The sequence below is a fragment of the Fukomys damarensis genome, unplaced genomic scaffold (genome assembly GCF_012274545.1).
Source record: "Fukomys damarensis isolate Sample0158 unplaced genomic scaffold, DMR_v1.0_HiC HiC_scaffold_15, whole genome shotgun sequence".
NCBI classification, from domain to species: Eukaryota; Metazoa; Chordata; class Mammalia; order Rodentia; family Bathyergidae; genus Fukomys; species Fukomys damarensis.
In genome coordinates this window covers 6,083,543-6,100,563 of record NW_022900927.1, presented here as the reverse complement: position 1 = coordinate 6,100,563, position 17,021 = coordinate 6,083,543, and the positions used below count along the sequence as shown (strand labels likewise).

Sequence of the window (17,021 nt, the reverse complement as noted above, 5' to 3'; positions counted from 1 at the left end):
CTTATGTCCTCTCTTTTTTTTATTAATCCACATATATTTAGCATGTGGATTTGGTTAGCAATACAATCTCATTGATTCATTTCTTTTTTTTTTTCCTAGAAACTTAATTGAAGAACTTGAGGGCTACCATGCAGGGATGATAATCACATTTCATAGCACATTTCTTCAACCTACTGCATCCACACACCCACAAATAACCATACATCTCTCAATCTATTTCTTTCCCAAAGCCATTTCTCCTATGGATTGATTTTTCCACTAGAAACTAATGCTCTTAAGAGCATGGTTTGGTATTTTTCTTTAATTTCTTTCTCTTTAGAGGCATGACTGTCTTTTCCCTGATTCTGAAACTGCATTGCATGGCATTTGTACCTCCTATCATGAGTTATATTACTAAGAGAAATTTTGGAGGATCAGTCTTCTGGAAATGAAGTCATAGAGTCAAGTCTTAAATATCAGCATAAACTTCCAGGTCTGAGTCTGGAGCCAAGGAAGCAGGAATTGTCTTTCTTGGAGCCTTTGAGCGTTGGAGAGTTACTCACCCGTCCAGGTTGGGAAAGGGGTAACTAACATAGGGGAGGGAGCTTTTTTCCCAGGGTCTTTCCTCTTAGGCAGACTCTGCCTGGGCCAGATTGGTTCTCCTAAAGGCCCGCACCATAGCCCCCTTCATTTCCTTATTGCGCAAGCTGTAGATAATGGGGTTGCACATGGGGGTGATGATGGTATAGAGGAGGGAGAAAGGCTTGTCTTTGTCTGGCCCATGTGTGCTTCGAGGATTCATGTAAGAGAACATAGCTGAGGTGTAGAAAATGATGACCACGGTTAGGTGGGAGGTACAAGTTGAGAAGGTCTTGCCCCGACCTGAGGAGGAGGTTGTGCCAAGGATGGAGGCCAGGATGCGGACATAGGAGGTGATAATGAGGACCATGGGACTGAGCAGCACCACAACGGCATCAAGAAAGATTACCTTCAGACTAAACTGAGGGTCCCCACAAGAGAGGATGATCACAATGGGGGCCTCACAGAAGAAGTTTTCTACATGGTTGTCTCTACAGAATGGACCTCTAAATGTCATGTAGTCAAGAAGGATTCCATTGATCATCCCCACAATCCAGGAAGTGTTCACCAGTCTAATACAGACCTTCCAGTTCATTATCTGGGCATAACTTAGTGGGTGACAGATAGCAGCATAACGGTCATAGGCCATGAAAGCCAAGAGGATGCACTCAGTCACACCGACACCAAAAACCAGATACATTTGAGTCAAACAGGAGGCAAAAGATACAGTATGATTCTTGACTACCAGGTGGATCAGCATCTGTGGGATGGTGGTGGTGATGAAGCAGACATCCAGGAAAGCAAGGTGGCCAAGGAAGAAGTACATAGGGCTGCTAAGCCTGGGGTCTGTCCATGTGATGAAGACGACGAGGCCATTCATGGCCATGGCAAGGCTGTAGAGCACTAGGAAGAGAATGAAGAGCAATGCCTGAGTGGCAGGGGGGCTCTTCTCAAAGCCCACAAGGATGAACTCTGTCACTGTGCTGCTGTTCTGAAGGTCTCCTGTCTGGGTCCTGCTTGAGGAAGGAGGTCAGGAAAAACACAGGTGAGTTAGTTGTGCATAGCAGTCATCTTGGCTAACTTACTTCTACAAAGCAGATATGCTTTAATTAAATCCAAAAGACAGTAAATGACAATTCCAGTAAACCTCATGTGAGTCAGCATGCCAGGCACAGAAAATGCTGGTGTTACTGTAGGCTGGATTAAAGGAACTACATCATAAGCCAAGTAATGTTTATCACACTTTGTGTCAAGGAGGTTTCACCTGAAATATTTTATTTAGTCCTGGGCTTTTTATTTTTTTTTAAATAGAATTCACCCTTTGGGCATTTTTAGGGTCAAAACAGAATTGAGCAGAAAATATAGACTTCCCGTATCCACCTTTCCCAATACATGTGCTATCTCCACTACTGTCAATGTCCAACACCAGAACAGTGTATTCATTCCAAATGTTGAACTTATATTGACATGTCATGTTCAGCAAAGTCTACAGGTCATGTTAGAGTTCAGTTTTGGTGTTGTATATCCTAAATATTTGGACAAATGTTCTCAAAGTGATTTCACTGACCTAAAAGTCTTTTTTCATGGTGTTGGGGAGTGTAGAGGCAGGGTCTCCCTTTGTAGTTCAGGCTGGCTCTGAACTCATCTGTAGCCCAGGCTGGTCTTGAACTCAAAGCAATCCTCCTACCTCAGCCTCCAAGTGCTGGTATTACAGGCTTGTGCCACCCATCACACCCGGCTTCCTAAAAGTCTTTTGTGTTTATCTATCCTTATTCCGTCTTTAATGTCCTCACTGATCTTTTTATTGATTCTATGTTATTCTCAGCTATCTTGATTAAATGATTATCCATCATTGGGACTGAGTTCAGAGAAAAGAGGATGGGGATGAATCTAGGAACTATGTATGTTTTAGAAATAAAACAATCCCTTGAAAGAAAATTTAACTGGAAGACTTAGAATCTGAACAATCTCTTAAATAAGTTTTCCAACTAGAACAAAGAATTTATTTTTTCTCTGTAAGTCAATGGGTAGGACTACAATCAGAGAGTGGAAAAAATAAATGGCTGAGTTTTCAAAGTAAAAATTGGCATTATTTTTACTATAAGCATAATGTTTGCCTATTTTGCCACATCTGGAAAATTCCAAAAAGGAAAAACAAAAATTAACAAGGAGATAAAAACAATCATCTAGGAAGAAAAATCACTTTAATGTTTCATATCTTTTCATTTTGTTTTTCTATATTTATATTTTAAAAGTTTTTGAAACTAGCACAGGACTTGAGTAGAACCTGCCACTGAGACTTAAGTGGCAGTAGGGGTGGGAGGAAAAGTATCTTCAGGACAAAATGAAGCAAGTACAGTTGATTCCAGGTTGGGGGATCTAATATGTCTATGTGGGAGAAAGGGGGAAAAAAAAAAGGATGAAAGCTCATTTTTATCTGAATGAAGCACTGGGACCAATTTCACTCCATCCCACTTTACAGCCCCAGAGAGCATGAATTCAGGGGAAGCAGTACCGTTTTTCTAATCATCCCTGAGAAGGTGTGACTTTGTGCAATTAGGGAACTGTGTGTTAGAGAATTCCTGCTGGTCAGGAATTTCTGGCCATGACACTATTTACAGTTTAGCATTTAATTTTGGTCTCAAAAAAATAGATGAAATCTTTAAATGAATGACAATAGATAAGCTTATGTTCCTTTGGATGGGGTTTAGACCTAAAAAGACAATAAGGCATTTCTTCTAATGCAGTGGTACTCAAAGTGTGGATGCTAGCTTAGCAGCAGCAGAATGTGAAAATAATAAAAATTGCAGGGCTTTACTCCAGATCTGCTGAAACATAAAACTCAAGGGATTGGGCACATCAATCAGCATTTTAACAAGCCCCCCATATGATTCTGAAGCACATTAAATCTTGAAAAACACTGGTTTAATGTAGGGGTGGGCAAATTATGGCTCTCAAACCAAATATGATCCACTATCTACTCCTACAAATAAAATTTAGCTGGTATACAACCATATCCATTCATTTGTGATTGTCTATGGCTGTCTCCTCATTACAACTAAGCCACTGCCACAGAGATCATAAGGCTTTCAAGTTGGGTTGCCAGATTTAGCAAATAAAAATGCAATGTACAAATACTAGTTAAAAGTGATATAATGAAAAATGAAATTTTAATTATAACTATGTTCCATACAATATTAGTAACTCATCATGCAAACCCTGAAATATTTACAAGTGAGCTCTCCAAAGAACACGTTTGCTGATTTGCCTTCTATAATGATTTTAGAGAGTGGATTTGCTTCTAAGAGACGTGGAGGGAAAGCCAATGAAAAAGGCCTTAGTCTTAGCCACATACCTAGGATTCTATACCTGATGGAAGGTCCATCTTTTTAGGTGGTTTGTTAAGTCTCAACCACTTCCTTACCAAGATGAAGGTTCAAAATAGGGATCAGTCTCCTGGGATGGAAGGACAGCTAGTATCACTTTCTTTTCTATTTATTAACCAATATATCTGTTGTTTTACACATTTTAAGGGCTTGGTGTTAAGCTTATTCAATTAAGTAAGATCAAAGGGTTGCTTTGGAAGGATTGTCCAGTTAATTCAGAAGCAATTCTGTGACAACAATAAATCTAGACATGATCATAAAAACAACCCCACCTACTTGAAAATTGAAAAGATAAAAAGTCTGCTGGACACAACTCTCAGATCAAACAGGAAATAAACAACTACAAGCTACTTGAAAATATATGAAAACTGAAAGTGTTATATATTAAAAAGTATTCTACCTAGATATTTATTAAAAAAATTTAATAACCTGAAATACTTTCATTACTTAACAGAAAACAGGATAAATGACATTGCATGAAATAAAACAAAATGGAATAGCTGAAAAGGTGAGAAATGTCTAAGCAAAGCTAATCTAAGGAAGACCAGAAAAGGAAAATTTGTAAGAAACAAAGAAGCAATTATTAAATAAGAAAACATAAAAAGAGGCTTAATAAATAAACTTATGAACTGGCCATTTGAAAAGACCAACAAAAAACCTACTATCTAATAACAACCAAAAATGACGTGAAGACAGGAAAGCAAAAATATACAATTTTAAAATGGAGAAACAATCACAGCTACAAAGAAAAGAAAATAATTATGCAACATTGCTTTGCAAAATTTTATGATAATCAGTTTGAGAGCTTTGGATATAGAAAATTTTCTGGACTAAAATAAATTACTAAAATTCCTTGAAGCAAAGACAGATAAAATTAAACTACTATCTTGAATAAAATGAATGCAACACAGTAGTTGAAAATTACTTCATTGGCTTCAAATTATAGTCTCTTAAACAGTGTTGCAATGCCCCCATGTTCGTGTTGTGTGCCAGAGCATTGAAACAGAAGGTACTGGGAGAGATTCAGTTATCAGTATTTTAAAAAATTTAATTTACGAAGTATAATGTGATTCTTTCGTATATGTCTACCCCATGACATGGTGAGGTCAAGCTGGTAGCATATCTGTTACCTTATAGAGGCATCAGTATTTTTAAAAGCTCTCCAGGAAATTCTAAAGTAAAACCAAACCCCAGAAAAATGACAAAGAACTACTCCAAAAATAGCTCCACAATTTTGTAGCTCCACTGGCAAATTGTTTCTAATCTTATAGCAATCAGATATTTTCCAATCCTACTGAAACTCTGAAAAAATAGAAAAATAAAAGCTCTTTGACTACTTCACAAAATAATTAAACTATGAAGACCAAAACCTAAAAAGTACACAAAAAATTATAGCAAAGACAATTTATGGTGAAATAAACTAAATAAATTGTTAGAGAATAGAATTTAGCAATACATTCAAAGAACAGTGCACCATTTTTGCCAAGTGAAATTCATTACAGTGATTTAAGTTCTTCTAATAGTAGGAATTCCACTAATACAGCTCACCATGTTAATATATTAAAAATGAAAAACTTCTAGTCAGTTATAAAGGTATTTGATAAACTATGACATTAATACTGGATTTTAAAGTTCTTAGTAAAAGAGAAAGATATTTCCTTGTCATAATTTAAAAAAGTTCTCAGTAAAAGAGAAAGATATTTCCTTGTCATAATTAAAAATCTAAATAAAAGTAATTATAAAACATACTATGTATTAGGTATTGTTTGTTCTAAATGTATTAAATATAAGTAGTAACTTTTAAGCTTCACAACAATCCTATGTGTTAGGAGGTCTTCTTAAAATTTTTGTTTTACAGGTGCACAGAAAAGACCAGTAACATGCCCAAGGTCATATAGTAAGTAATGAAGTTCAAATTAAAACCTGAGGAGTCTTATTACAGATGTTTCATTGTCATTTACCTGTCCACATTGCTTCAGGCTTCTGGATGCCCTATGAGGACTGGCTGAATCATCTAGACAAATAAAGGAGTGGTGTGCCTGTAACTGCTGAAACTGGCTCTGGGAGTACAACTTTTTTTTTTTTTTCTCATTGAGTTCATTGCTACTTTTTAGGAAAACAGTACAGTTACATTCATCATTGGGATTTTGTACCTTTGCATGATGTATCTTGGTTCTTATTTTCCTCCCATACCCCCGCCCTCCCTTCACCTCTCCACCCTTCCCTATTTTCAAAAACTTTGCTTCCATTTTTTCATTTTCTCATAGTTTTTCTTTTCCTTTCTTTCCTTTCCCCAACCCTTCCCACTCCCCCTACTCCTTTAGCCCATTTCTTCCTATTTCACAGTATCAATTATACCATTTGAACCTTATTTACACTTTTAGTTTTTCACACCAGAGAAACTATTTGGTATTTACATGTGTGTCCTATTTATTTCACTTAAGAGTTTAGCCTCAATGTGCAACATTTAGCTATAAATGTCTCTAGATTCTCATTCTTTATGGCTGAGTGGTACTCTATTTTATTTAAAAAAAAAAAACAACCCAAAAATCTTCTTTATCCAGACTCCAATTGATGGGCAATTGGGATGTTTCCAAGTTTTAGCTATTACAAGCTGTGCTGCTATAAACATGGGTGCACGTATATTGCTGTGGTATGATTCTTTTAATCCTTTTGAAAGATACCCAGCAGAGGGATAGCTGGGTTAAATGGGACCTCTAATCCTAGGTTTTGAGGTAGCTCTACATTGATTTCCACAGTGGTTGCACGAGTACCAACAATGGAGAAGGATTCCTTTCTCTTCACAACCCTGTCGGCATTTGTTATTGGTTAATTTCCTGATAGCAGCCATTCTTTCTGGGGTGAGGTGAAATCTCAGTATGTTTTTACATCTGCATCTCTCAAATGACCAGTGATGTTGAACATTTTTTTCATATTGATTTGCTGCTTGTACTTCTTTGCCTGAGAAATGTCTGTTCATTTCAGATGCCCACTTTAGAATTGGGTCTTTATATTTGGGAGGAGGTCTGATTTTTTTGAGTTCTTTATATATTCTAGATAGTAGACGTTTGTCTACGGAACAGTTGGTAAAATTTTTTTCCCATATTGTAGGTTGTCTGCATCTATTGAGATGATTATATGTTTTTTTTTGTTCTTGACTTTGTTAATATAGTGTATTACATTTATTGATTTACATATGTTGAAACAGCCTTGCAACCCTGAGATAAATCCAACTTGATCAAGGTGTATGATCTTCTTGATGACCCTCTGTATTCTGTTTGCCAGCATCTTGTTGAGGATTTTTGCATCTATGCTCATTAGGGAGATTTATCTGTAGTTATCTTTTTTGGTTGGGTCTTTCCCTGGTTTTGGAATCAAAGTAACATTTATTTCCAGGATTGAATTTGGAAGTATTGCTTCCCTTTCAATTTCATTGAAAAGTTTAGAGAGTAGTGGCAATAGTTCTTCACTAAATGTCTTGTAGAATTCAGCAGTGAAGCCATCAGGACCTGGGCTTTTCTTTGTTGATAATTTTTAAATTATGTTTGCAATTTCACTGATTGTAATTGGGGTGTTTAGATTTTTTTTATATCTTCTTTGTTTAAGTGTGGTAATTCATATGTATCTAGAGATCTGTCCATTTCTTCCATGTTTTCCATTTTATTAGAGTGTAGGTTATCAAAGTAGGTATTGATGATCCTCTGGACTTCTGCTGGTTCTGTTGTGACTTCACCATTTTTGTTCCTAATTTCATGGATTTAAGCCTTTCTTTCATTTTTTTTAATAAGGCTGGCTAAGGGTTTATGGTTTTATTTACTCTTGAAAAACCAACTCTTTGATTTATTGATTTTTTTGTATCATTCTCTTAGTCTCCATTGTAGTGATTTATGCTCTGATCTTTATAATTTCCTCCTTTGTACAAGTTTTGGGTTTTTCTTGCTCTTCTTTTTCTAGGAGCTTGAGGTTCTGCATCAAGTTGTTTATTTGATCTTGTACTATTTTCCTAGTTTTGGCATTCACTGCTATGAATTTCCCTTATAGAAGTGCTTTCATCATGTCCCATAGATTTCTGTATGTTGTATTGGCATTATCATTAATTTGTAAATACTGCTAATTTCTTCTTTAATTTCCGCTGTGACCCATTGGTGGTTCAGGAGAGTATTGTTCAATTTCTGTGTGTTTGTGAAGTTCTTGTTGTTTCTTATGCTATTGATCTCCAGTTTAATTGCAGTATGGTTTGATAGTATAAAAGGGATAACTTCAATTGCTTTGCATTTACTTAAACATGTTGTATGAGCTAGTATGTGGTCTACTTTGAAAAATGACCCATGTGCAGAAAAAAAGAATGTATATTGTTATTTTATGGTGTGGAACACTCTGTAGACATCTATTAAGTCCATTTTTTCAAAAGTTTGGTTCAGTTCTAATATTTTGTTGTTTATTTTATGCCTAAATGACCCATCTATCTGTGACAGTGGGTTATTTAGGTTCCCCACTACAATTGTATTAGTACTTATTGTTTTTTCATGACCTTTAATATTTGTTTTGTTTAGTTGGGGACATAGTATTTGGAGCATATGTATTTATGATTGTCATTTCTTCCTCTTGGATTGTTCCCTTTGTAAGAATGTAGTGCTCTTTTTTGTCTCTCTTAATCAATTTTGGTTTGCAATTTACTTTGTCTGCAAATAAGATAGGTACTCCTACTTTTTTCTGGGTTCCTGTTGCATGAAGAACTGTTTCCATCCTTTCACTTTTAGTCTATGCATTTCTTTTTAAACTAGGAGAGTTTCTTGTATACAGCATATTGTTGGATTTTGCTTCTTAATCCTTTCTGCCAGTCTATTTCTTTTGATTGGTGAATTGAGGCCATTAACATCTATGGTTATAACTGATATGTGTTGACTTATCATTGTCATGTTATTGTCCTGTTGTTGGCCCTTTTTAGTTTTTCCCCCTCTCCTTTTAATTTCTTGCCTTGCTTCATGGATTTGCTCTGTTGGGCCTCTTGGAGTTGTAACCCTCATTGCCTTTTTCTAGGGTATTGTTTAGAATTGTTTGGAGTGCTGTTTGGTATTCATGAAGTTTCTCGGGAGTTCTTTGTTATGGAGGTATCTTATTTCCCCATCAGTTTTGAAAGATTGTTTTGCAGGGCACATCAATCTAGCTTTGAGGTTGTTTTCTTCTAGGCTTAGGGTTTTTAGGGTTTTTTTTTTTTTTTTTAGTTTAGCCTCACACCAGGCTCTCCTTTACTTGAGGGTTTGTGTTGAAAAGTCTGATGTGATTCTGATGGGCTTTCCCTTGCATGTGATTTGTTTCTTTTCTCTAACTGCTGGTAGTATTTTGTTCTTCTGTTGGGTGTCTAGGATCTTGACTACTATATGTCTAGGTGTAGATCTTTGTTTTTAATCATGGTTAGTTGGAGTTCTATATGCCTCACTTATTTGTGTGTCACCTTCTTTCACTCTGGGAAGTTTTCTGTCATTAATTCTGTGAACAGTTTTTCTTATGTCTTTTGTATTTTCTCCTGCTTTTTCATGCAATTGTATCAGTCTTTTATATTCTTCTTTATGTCATCTAGGAGCTGTTGGGTTGATTTCTCATGGTCCTTTACTATTTTTAAGAGATCTCTCTTTTCATGGTCACTGACCATCATTCTGTCTTCTATATCTGATAGTCTGTCTTCAGATTGGGTTAATTTGTTGTATATAGTATCAATAGAGTTTTTTTTAAAATCTCCTGGATATCTATTTGAATCTGTTTCATGGATTCCATTTCTTTCCTATGTTGCACATTTATGGTTTCCATTTCTTCCCTATACTGGGCATTCATGGTTTCTATCATGGGCCTGAGCTCATCTATTTTTAAAAATCTGTTTCTGTTCTAGAGTATCCAATCATGTCTTTCATTCTTCTCACCATCTCTGTCATTATCTGGGAAATTATTTCTATTTTGAATTTTCTAGAGCCTCATTCATCTGTTTTGTTACTTCTTGTGCTATCAGTTCAGGGAGTTCTGTTGGTTGAACAGACTTTTCCACCTTGTTTTCCCCTGAATTTGCCTTTTGTGAGCTGCAATTCTGCCTTTGTGCCTTGCTTAAATGTTTTCTCATTTCTGTATTTGTTATTGGTACTGTCCTTGCTTTAATTCCTGGATTAATACTTTGATCTACCAGATATAGCTGATCTTTAGATTTTGAGTCGCTAGTGACTCTGAGACAATCTCATTTTCAATATACCAGGAAGGACAACTGATTAGGTCACTCACAACACCTTAGCCCAAATGATACAATCAGCAATTTAATAGCATCAAGCACAGCTTAGAAGATGACAATTTGTGGTAGTTAACAATCTATCACCTTTAACCATGTGAATTAAATCAAAATTTAGGACCAGCCCAAAATATGTTTATAGTGAATAAACTCTTCATTATAGCAACTTTACCCTTCAGGATGGGGACTTAGAAGCAGTTGGGAAGAGAGGGATAGATAGGTAGAAGGATAGGGGAAAGTTAGAGTGAGGCCAAAGGACACAGAAATATCACACAAACTCTAGGAAACTGTTGAAAGCAAGAGGGAAAGACAGAATGAAAGAACAGAGACAAGAATAAAACAACCTAACAGAAGTAGGGAATCTAGAAACTATACTCAGTTTCCTTTGAAACCAGTGACAACTGAGTGAAGGAAAAAGAGAAGAAAAGAAAAAGAAAGAAGAAATCTGAATTAGGGCAGGAAGAGAAACAGAAAGGGAGGTGAAGAACAGTGTGTGAGAGTGAGATAGTAAGTTGGAAAGAGAAGTAAAAGAGAACAAAGAAGAAAAAAGAAAAAAAGGAAGAATTTGAAGAGTGGGAAAATAATTTTTAAATAAAAAAAATGGAGGGTCTCCTTCAAGGTATGTCTCTGCTGTCATTATAGACAATGTGGACAGTCAGTTAATCTCAGCAAACCAGCTGCAGACCCCTGAGATTCAGGCTGATTTCTGGCTCCAACGCCCAAGCTGAGCTCCCTAACCTCCTGCAGGGTTGGACTCTGCAAGGTTCTACTGCAGGTTCCAGCTGCTCTTCCGTTGAGGATAGTCCAAGTTTTGTTGGGAGGTGGTGATCCCTCCAACTTACCAACCATGGTGCTCTAATGTGCCTTTATTGCAGAGATTCTCTTTACTTTTCTATTGGGCTTCAATTTTCATCAAGAAGCTGGAGAAAGGCCCTGTTTCTCTTGTTCACTTCTGCTGTATTTTCTGGAGCTCAGTACAATGGCTTTTATGACCCCCTGTGCCTCTGCAGTGTGGATCCAGGTCCTGGCACAACCAGGGGGCCAGAGGTGGGGGCTGGGGGCTGTTGTGGTGATGCTGCTGGGGTGCCTGCATGGCTCCATTTCTCACCAGTCTGTGCTGCATTTATGCCTGGTGGGCTGGGGGTGGGGTCACCTTATTTTTAACATTGGCAAAATTTTCTGGTGTAAAGTTTTCCACTATGCCCTATTTCAAAGTACTAATGTAGCATCACTAGTTGGGAAGAGAAACACATTGGGTCACAATAATATTGTTTTCCCATACAGATATAACAGACACAAATAAACTTGGAAGCATAGTAAAGTGTCATGACAAAATTAGCAAGTGATGACTTTTGAATATCTATTACTTTAATTTTTAAGTATTTTTTAGTTGTGAGTTGATATAATTTTTGAATAATGTCTATGTTTAACCAATAACTTTCAAAATCCCTGAAAATTTAACATTGGCTCTTGAGATCTGGTACAACTGAATTGAAAATATATAAGCAAAATTATACTTGCAAATAGTCCTTCTGGGATACAGTGCATTTTCCCTCTTATCTTCATGTTTCTGTTGGAGCCTGTGAGGAAGCCAGAAGTTTTACCTAAACTTCTCCAAGTTGCAAAGGGACATTAAAAAAGAAATTCTGACTCCATAGTCCACTTGGACCTAGAAATAATCTAATATCCTTTAGGTGGGCACTCATTATGTATGGCATGGTTTGTACATAAAATAGGACATGTCTTACCTCATTCTGTTGCTGAGACTGGAAATGGTCTGTCACAGAATCATTGCAATAAGGAAGAGGGACAATCTCATAGAGCTTGAGGATGTCATCAGGGAGGACATCTGATTTTGGGATTCTCTCTGCAAGACAGCAGGTTCTCTTATTAGCATGTATAATCTCTCATGTGAAGTTTCTCAAACCAATTCCACGGGAACATCTACTCTAAAGTTATTTACTCCTATAGTTTACAAAGCATAGATTACCCTACCTAATACATACAAATCTGATGAAAGAGATTCTATCTCCATTCACAGAAGTTCAAAGAATTAAAGCAACTTTTCCAAGGTGAACAGCTAGTAAATAAAAATGGCAAAACAGCCCAGGCCTGTTAAGTCCTTAGAAAACTTTTTAAAACTATATCAACATGTCTAGAGTGGAGAAACCATCACCTCTTAACATAGGTTATACCATTAAATAACATCCTGCTTATTTGGAGCCCTATACATACACATATTAGAACCCACACACCTTTATATATAGTTATAGTCTTCATTCTTTGGTTTAACCTATAATAAGGAATGATTTCTTATGGTGAGTCGGCAAGGGGTTTTGAGATCTGAAGACACTTATTAATAATTTTAGCCTTTTTCTTCAGGCTAAATATTTTACCATTGTTTGCTGTCCTTATCACCTTGCTAACTGTAGGGTTTACAGAAATAGGGGAAACAAGAAAAATATCAGTTGGAGACATGGAGTTTAATAAGAACAACTAAATAAGCAGGTATATTTTATATTTTAAAACTTCAGTGTATATAATAACAGTGGCAAACAAGCTGATCAAATCATCCCTGGACAAAGCATTATAGTATGGGGAATGGGAAGGATGGAATCAAAAGAATACTGAAGAAAGAGATTTAAAAAGGTTAAGAAAAAGCATCCCAGGAAACATTCTCACTGAAATACTATGACCAGCTGTTCTCTAAGAGTTCAATTCATAAGCCAGGCATGGTGGCACACATCTGTAATCCTAGCACTCTGGAGGCTGAGGCAGGAAGATCGCTGTTGTGAGATCCTAAACCGCTGTGTAGCCCCTAGTTAGTCAGCATATAACAAAGTACATTCCTTTCTGCTCTGCTCCCAGATAAGATTAGAACAGAGTGTATGTGAGCCTGGTACAGGTAAACAAAGGTAATATCTTAGGACTTTGATCAGAACAGAACATCCTGGTGTCTGGGGCAGATCAAAGCAGGAAGCCAGGCATGTCATAAACCAGACCCCCCAAGGGATAGCAGAGAACCGACCCCTGACCCCTTGTCCACTTGTTGTGCTTGCAATCCTCTCCTCTGGTCTTTAAAAACTGTGCTAATCCCTGAGCTGGTGCCTCTCTGAGCTATTTGGTTCTGAGAGTGTTGTCTGGCCAGACTAATAAAGGTCTGTTTACCAACTAGCCTGGTGTGTTCCTTCCTGGGTTTCTCGCTGCTTGTCAAGCTCCTGGAGCCTTGCTGGGTTTTTGGACCCAGCATCGTGGAGGCCTTTTTGGCTGTTCACGCTCCGTGGAGTGGGAGTGAGACTTTGGGTCTTGCACTGTGAGTTCAGATTAAGCTTTATGTTTAACCTTATTTTTACTATGTAGTAGTAAATAACATGCTAAATTTTAGTAATATTTTCAGTTGTGCTAGCTAGACCCCCATCTAGTCTAGATTCTACTCTTACAGTTGGATCCTCTATAAACTCACATATGCTTCACATTTAATGATAGTCTGACTGGCATGAGAGCACTTGTTTGCCATGCCAAGTTTTTACTACTATGGGTAAGATGAAAGCACAAGCTCTAGTCTCAAGAAAACCCCTCTAGTATTGGTGCAAGTGGGAGGCAGCACAGATAACCTTATATTAAGTCTTCCATTCAATCTATTTTCCTCATGTTAGATGATTTTTGTTTTCACTATTTTTCCAATAAAATACTTGAGAGTTGTTCATCACCTTCCCACCAGATTCTGAATCTAAATTACATATAAACCAAAAATAAAACAAACTATAACATAGGTTTTTATCTTAACAATATATATCCTAGAAAGTGTTTCAAATAATTTGGAAAAATAAGCAAAAATAGCACTCTCCAAATATACCATAAGAGGCAGAGAGAAATTAAGTTGAAACAGTGACCAGTTAATTTACTCATAGAATTTGACTCTGAATATTAAGGGTTTGGTTTTTGTACAAGATGGGTTTGTAAGAAATTTATACAGAAATACTTTGTTGATGGTGATAGCAAGACAGATTGAGCTCTTTTCAGCAGGCTTAGCAATAATGTGGTTAATGTGAACAATAGTACAATTCTCTTGAGAAATTGTGTTGATAGTAAATAATCAGTATCACAAAAGTAAGGGCATGAGATAATATTTGAAAGTCTTAGAAAGAACTAGAATTAATTAGTCAGTGACATCTAATATTAGAAAGTGGATACATACCCTGGAGACTCCATATCTACATGTGAAACACATATATATGGCCAATGTGCACTATGTAGAATTAACTAAAACAGTGCAAGTTGAGTATTCCTTATCTGAAAAGCTTTGTACGGGAAGTGTTTTGTTTCCAGATTTGGGAATATTTGTATATACATATAACAAAATATCTTGAGGATGGAACACAAATCTAAACACAAAATTCACCTATGTTTCCTATATACCTTATACATAGTCTGAAAGGTTTCATTTAGCAGCATTGGAAGTGAACCATTCCAAGGCTTTAAAAATTTTTCTTATTTTGAGCCAGGGTCTTGCTAAGTTTTTCATGCAGAACTCTCTTGCTATAGCCTTCCAGAGTGCCAGAATTATAGGCATGTGCCACCATGCCCACTGCAAGGAATTTTATATAATATTTTAAAATAATTTTGTGTAAGGAAGAAAGTTTCTGTACATTAAACTGTCAGAAAGCAAAGGTGTCACTATCTCAGGCACTAGTGTGAATTTGTGTGAAAAAGATAGCAAGGCTTACGGGTGATAAAAGGATCTTTTCCTATTGGAAATGTTGAATAAACTGTGTGTGGGCTCCTGCATTTTTGACTGCAGCTGATCTCAAAAGGTCAGCTGTAGAGTTTTCCATTTGTGGAAACTCTGGCCTCAAAAAGTTTTGGATTTTGGAGTATTTTCAGTTTTGGATTTTTGGATTAGAGAAGGTTAAACCGTACATTTCAGTTTTATTACTTACTGATTGCACTTTGATCTAACTTCTTTCACTTGTGGATTGGTATAAAGACAACCTGATAGTGGAAATTATAACCTTAATATGAGTGAGATGCAGTAATTGCTTAGTGCATGTCCATTACCTCCTCACTTGCTCTTATCTCTTTTCTTTTTTTCTTTGCTGTTCATATATTGAAAGAGTTATTTCAAGATCTTGACCAATATTTCACTTCCACAGAATGGTTTTAAAAAGAAAATGGAGTAGAAAGTATTGTTTTAAAAAGACCACTTTCCCAGATCAGGAAACTAATTGTAGAGAAGATTAGATTGCTGTCTTATCTCCAACTCCTCATCCTATCCTTAAAAATTTTGTTTATTCTTTAGGTTTTAGAGAAAAATGAGAAAAACTAGATCTTCATATTAATCTAATTTTGTGATATATTCACAAACCTCTTTAAAATGCTTCTGGCATCATTTCTCAAAGGACGAGAGATGAAAAATGCACAAACAGGAAAAGTGCATCTGCATATGGACAGAGAGAACAAATGTGAAAGAAGAAAACAGAAATACACTGAGAAGCAGGCAATAGGGGAAAAAAGAGGATGGTAAACAGAAAGCAGATGAAACCCAATAGGGAAATAAAGTGAGAAAGTTAGAAATAAGGGGATTCAAGAATAGATTGTGAAAAACTTAATAATTGTAACAATCCCTCCTGTTTCTCTGAATCACCACAATTCTCATTCTCTTCTGTGTTTCTCACAAACAACCTGTGAGGAAATATGTGTTTAAAAATGTGCCTCTCATGTGAGGGTGTAAAATACAGCCTCAGGAAAGAGCAAAGGTTCTGACTTTCCAAGGATCTGAAGGTAATAAAGAAGCAAGATTCAAATTATGGTTTTGTGGCTTTCCTAAACATCTTGTATTAAGGCTGCTCAAAAATATATCATCAAAAACAAAAGAAGTTATCTGGCTGTGCCCTTTCCCATATGCTTGCTGAAAGAGGATGGGACAATGATAAAAGGTAGAGAGAGGGGAGATAACAGACATCAGAGGCAGACAGAGAGCTAGAACAAGAGACAGAAAACCCCAGAAAGATAAATAGGAAAATAGGACACAGACCTAGAGGCTCACAAAAACACAATGGCACATGTGCTTGCATTCTCTCACCTTAGCCAAGTGGTTCTGCAAATACTTGGTCTTTTCTGGCTCTTTCCACTCTGTAGACTTTAAAACCAGGTCACCTCAAAATCAGGCTATTTTTGTCAGTCAAATCCAAGCCATGTGCCCCTCAGCCAGAGCCACAAGAACAGGTGGGTAAACAGAGATCTTGGTAGTAACACAGATAAGATATAGGGGAAGAAGTGACTAACTACATAGATTTGGGATAGCAGAGACAGGGCTATACCCTTCAGGAGGAAGAAACTGAGCATAGTAGAGGTTAACAGAGCCAAGACCTATGACATCTCCTCCATGGCCTCTGTGGGAAGAATCCTGGTGTGATCTGGACACAGGAACCAGAGAGGGTTCATCTTGGAATGTTCACAGAGGCAGGGGTCAGATTTCACTGAAGAAGTGAGCATAATCACTGACCTTGTCCATGGGCCTTAGCAAATGCTGGCAGGAACATTGGCTGTGTTTACCTCAGGTTCAGAGCAAAGGGTTCAATGAGTTCTGCTGCAAACCAGCTCCTTATTTATAGGGTTGTGAGCTCCCAGTTCTCTGTGTGCACACAGACATGTGAACACACACACACATGTGTACATGTGCACACATACACACACAAGTAGCAGTACAATTATCCAATGGGTTCTTAACATTAGAGTAAGAGGCTACTTGTCACTGGCGATTCATGGGAAACTAACAATAACACATGATCTATTCATTCTTGAAG

General features: G+C 36.9%; 1 protein-coding gene across 1 annotated transcript; it reads right to left on the bottom strand.

Moving 5' to 3' along the window:
* Window positions 1-607: 607 nt before the first annotated feature.
* LOC104872204 (olfactory receptor 10AD1) lies at window positions 608-12,076 on the bottom strand. Its single transcript, XM_010638381.1, has 2 exons — window positions 11,964-12,076; window positions 608-1,571 (listed from the first exon to the last, which is right to left on the bottom strand). The coding sequence occupies exons 1-2, from the start codon at window positions 11,966-11,968 to the stop codon at window positions 608-610; spliced, it is 969 nt and encodes a 322-aa protein (XP_010636683.1). The 5' UTR covers window positions 11,969-12,076.
* Between the last annotated feature and the right edge of the window lie 4,945 nt (window positions 12,077-17,021).